Source organism: Perkinsus marinus, assembly GCF_000006405.1.
Source record: "Perkinsus marinus ATCC 50983 genomic scaffold scf_1104296929448, whole genome shotgun sequence".
NCBI classification, from domain to species: domain Eukaryota; phylum Perkinsozoa; order Perkinsida; family Perkinsidae; genus Perkinsus; species Perkinsus marinus.
This window is the reverse complement of record NW_003216433.1, coordinates 26148-29346: the sequence shown is the minus strand read 5'-3', so window position 1 is coordinate 29346 and position 3199 is coordinate 26148. Positions and strand designations below refer to the sequence as shown.

Genomic DNA, 3199 nt, shown 5'->3' with positions numbered 1-3199 from the left:
TGGATCTTAGAATTCACTGCTCGCGCCTTGCGACCTATATAACTACCCTTTATAGAGCAGCACGATAACACCTAGCAACCACATAGTACACAACTACCCAACTAGGTTCACCCTTACCACTGCATTCTCTTCCACAATCGTCCGACCCTTTCCACAAGCCTCGACCGCAGCAACATAGTCATTCACTGCCCTATGATAACCATCCGCTAGCTTTCTATCAGAGGCCACCTATAGAGTGAATACCCACAACAAGGTCATCATTCTCCTACTCCTACACACCTTAGCTGCTATCTCGATGGAGAGCTCAGCAAATTGGCGGGTTTCTCTGCTACCAGTCTCCTCAGCTAGAGGCAAGGTATGGCCATTACCATACCTACAGCAGTCGGATTGTGAAGGCCCTTCTATGACGCCACAACGTATAAGGGCGGCTCCTAAGGTGAGGGGTGACACTGATGATAGATGGAGTATTAGTAGTACTACCTTTCCGAACAACAGTACTAGCAACAAGGCCACAGTCTTTTATCAGAGTACCAGCCTCTACTACTACATCCTGTAGTACGCTATTGGTGATGCCACACGGTAGCTGATGACGATTATAATCACTGAGAGTAACCTACACGTAGAGATTTATAACCTACCTCCACGAAGACCACTACCCACCTTAGAACCTTCTACCACACCAATCTCAACTCGCCCTTGAAATGTACAGTTCCTTATCATCTTCACAGCCAATGGCTCTTCCCCTATAACCATGACCTCCTGCCAGTCTTCAGAACTACACCCAGACGCCTCCAATCCTTCTATCTGACCACAGACGACGACCAACATCATCATCATCTACCCCAAAGCCAACAGTACCTACCTCCTCTACAGTGAGTGGCCTCAGCCTCCGGGGAGTGTTAGCCTCTCTCAACGCTACCAAGAAGGGCGATCTAGCTATACACTTCCTTACGAAGTCCTCAGGTGTCGGCACGCTACTGAATGACGCTGCTCTAGTCCTGGGTAACGACGACGACATGCTCAATGACAAACAAGCGAAATTAGCGACGAAGACTGTAGACAGAACTTGACCATAATCGATCACCAGGGCGCGCGCTACTTCACAATGAACCCAACACTAGTCGTACAGAAGAAAGTCGATATTGTTGATAACAACTATTATTTACTTCTCGTCACATCCAGCAGACTCAGCAGCAATGATTTTCTCAACTTTATCCACCTTATCTTGCATAGTCTGGTGTTTGTCTATTCGAGTACCAAATCTCATACTAGAACTCACTCTAGGACAACCTACCAAACCAACAGTAGATGCATAAATCAATAATAGCACCTCACCCATCTCATGAAGCACTTCATGAGCTGCCTTAACAGCCGCCATAACATCCGACCACTGCCCTTCTATATTAGTACCATAACCATGTAGTGTAGTAGTTACCCCCGGATGGCCCCTGAGGGCCTATACAACCACCACGGTGTGATACCGATGACCCTACCTTAGAACTTTTTCAACTTCGCTGACGTACTTAGAAACACTGGTGCCAACTCCCATGGGAACTATACACACATCAGCCAGCACCTATACGAAAATTCAACTTCATTTTTAATAATGTACTCACCCATTCGTTCCCAGTATCCCCCCACGGTTTCGGACCCTTCACTTCACTCGTAGAGAAATGTCGCATGTAATTAGGGGCGACTCCGATAAGACGGACGGCCGGAGGGTGACGAGCCACAAGATTTAACACTGTTGGTAGAACACCACGCCGACCAGCACCAGCAGCAGCAGTTGCCATATCAAAAATCGATCTATATAGAACCTTCAATAACTTCCATCACGAAACAGAACGGGAGAATCAAAGTACTGTAGACCTCTATTCTAGCCACCAAGGAGACACACCCTGTGTCCCCAAAATCGTCACGCGCCACGAAATTATGTGGGGAGGAGTCGTACCCATCAGAGCAGTTAGAGACAATCTACCTCAGTTATCCCTACCACTCCATGAACTACAACGCCACATAGTCTCATCAGCTCCCTATAGTATCCTACTCCATATCATATTCTCCAACAGAGGGGTATCCTTAGCATCTGCCTCGTCAGCCTAGGCTTCACATACTCCAACCCCTCGCACTACCCACAACGTTGTAAGGGTTTAGGGCGTGCGCCCTCTCTAGTAGTATGCAGCCACCACATAGCAGGACTTAGAGCATGATTACTTCGAGGAAGCTATAGTTTGTCACTAACTGTAGCCATCCAGCTCAAGTTTCCCTACTTCTCCACTGCCTCGCGTTAGCCACTGTCGGCGCCGTCCTCCTCATCGCACTACCCACAATGTGTATTTCCCGAGATTACAGTTTCTGAGAAATCGTGTCCACTTCCTGGCTTCCCATTGAGAGATTATCAACGTATATAAAATATAATTTTATACGCTCTGATCCTAGGAATATATACATGTCTTCATCATTTCACATTAATACTACTGTTGATCTATATACGGCAGATCTAATAAAATGGAGTTTCACCCTAGTGATATGAAAAACACTGGTGGGAAATATATTTCACGACTACTACATACCGCGAATATCGCGCTTCTCACAGAGTTTTACGACGCCACTTCACGTAAAATGGGTGAAACTCCAATAAACACTAGCTTTAGGTTTATATATGATAACAACAACGTGAATCCTTTTATTAACACTTCCAACACTACAACAACACTTATATCAAGAAATGGTTTCCTCACCGATACTACTTTTAAGATCATCTACCCAACAACGTTAATGCCCTACAACAGAGTGCTCCATTTTAGTAGTAGTCTCTCTTCCTGCTCTCCCTATAGTCACCATAGGAGGCCGATCGAGACCTCCTGTTACCTCCTCTATTATAACCACTATCCCTACGATCTCTCGAACTGCTACCCCACCAGTCACCTCCTCTACGGCCACCATAATAACTGTCACCCCTCCCATAATAACTGTCACCACCACGACCACCACCATAGTACGACGAGCCGCCACCCCTGTCATTATACCCCCCACGCGAGCCTCCATACGAGTAATCATCATCATACCCTCCTCTGCCGTATTCAAATTGTCGTAGAAGCTCTTCAATCTGCCATAAAACACGTTGTTGTTCAGCTCACACATAAAGCCAATACCCACCTGGCGTATAGCCCTCTCCTATTGGCCTGACTATACCCAA

At 46.4% G+C, this 3199-nt stretch overlaps 1 protein-coding gene across 1 annotated transcript in view; it reads right to left on the bottom strand.

Annotated features, from left to right (window-relative positions):
- The window catches only part of Pmar_PMAR000193 (hypothetical protein), a gene marked incomplete at both ends in the record, with an annotated part of 3046 nt that extends 1253 nt beyond the window's left edge, over nucleotides 1-1793 (bottom strand). Inside the window, 9 exons of the mRNA XM_002787288.1 lie at nucleotides 118-228; nucleotides 280-431; nucleotides 481-613; nucleotides 661-804; nucleotides 863-998; nucleotides 1167-1290; nucleotides 1336-1448; nucleotides 1494-1576; nucleotides 1617-1793. Coding sequence (XP_002787334.1) covers nucleotides 118-228; nucleotides 280-431; nucleotides 481-613; nucleotides 661-804; nucleotides 863-998; nucleotides 1167-1290; nucleotides 1336-1448; nucleotides 1494-1576; nucleotides 1617-1793 — 1173 coding nt within the window. The remainder of the gene's footprint in view (nucleotides 1-117; nucleotides 229-279; nucleotides 432-480; nucleotides 614-660; nucleotides 805-862; nucleotides 999-1166; nucleotides 1291-1335; nucleotides 1449-1493; nucleotides 1577-1616) is intronic.
- Between the last annotated feature and the right edge of the window lie 1406 nt (nucleotides 1794-3199).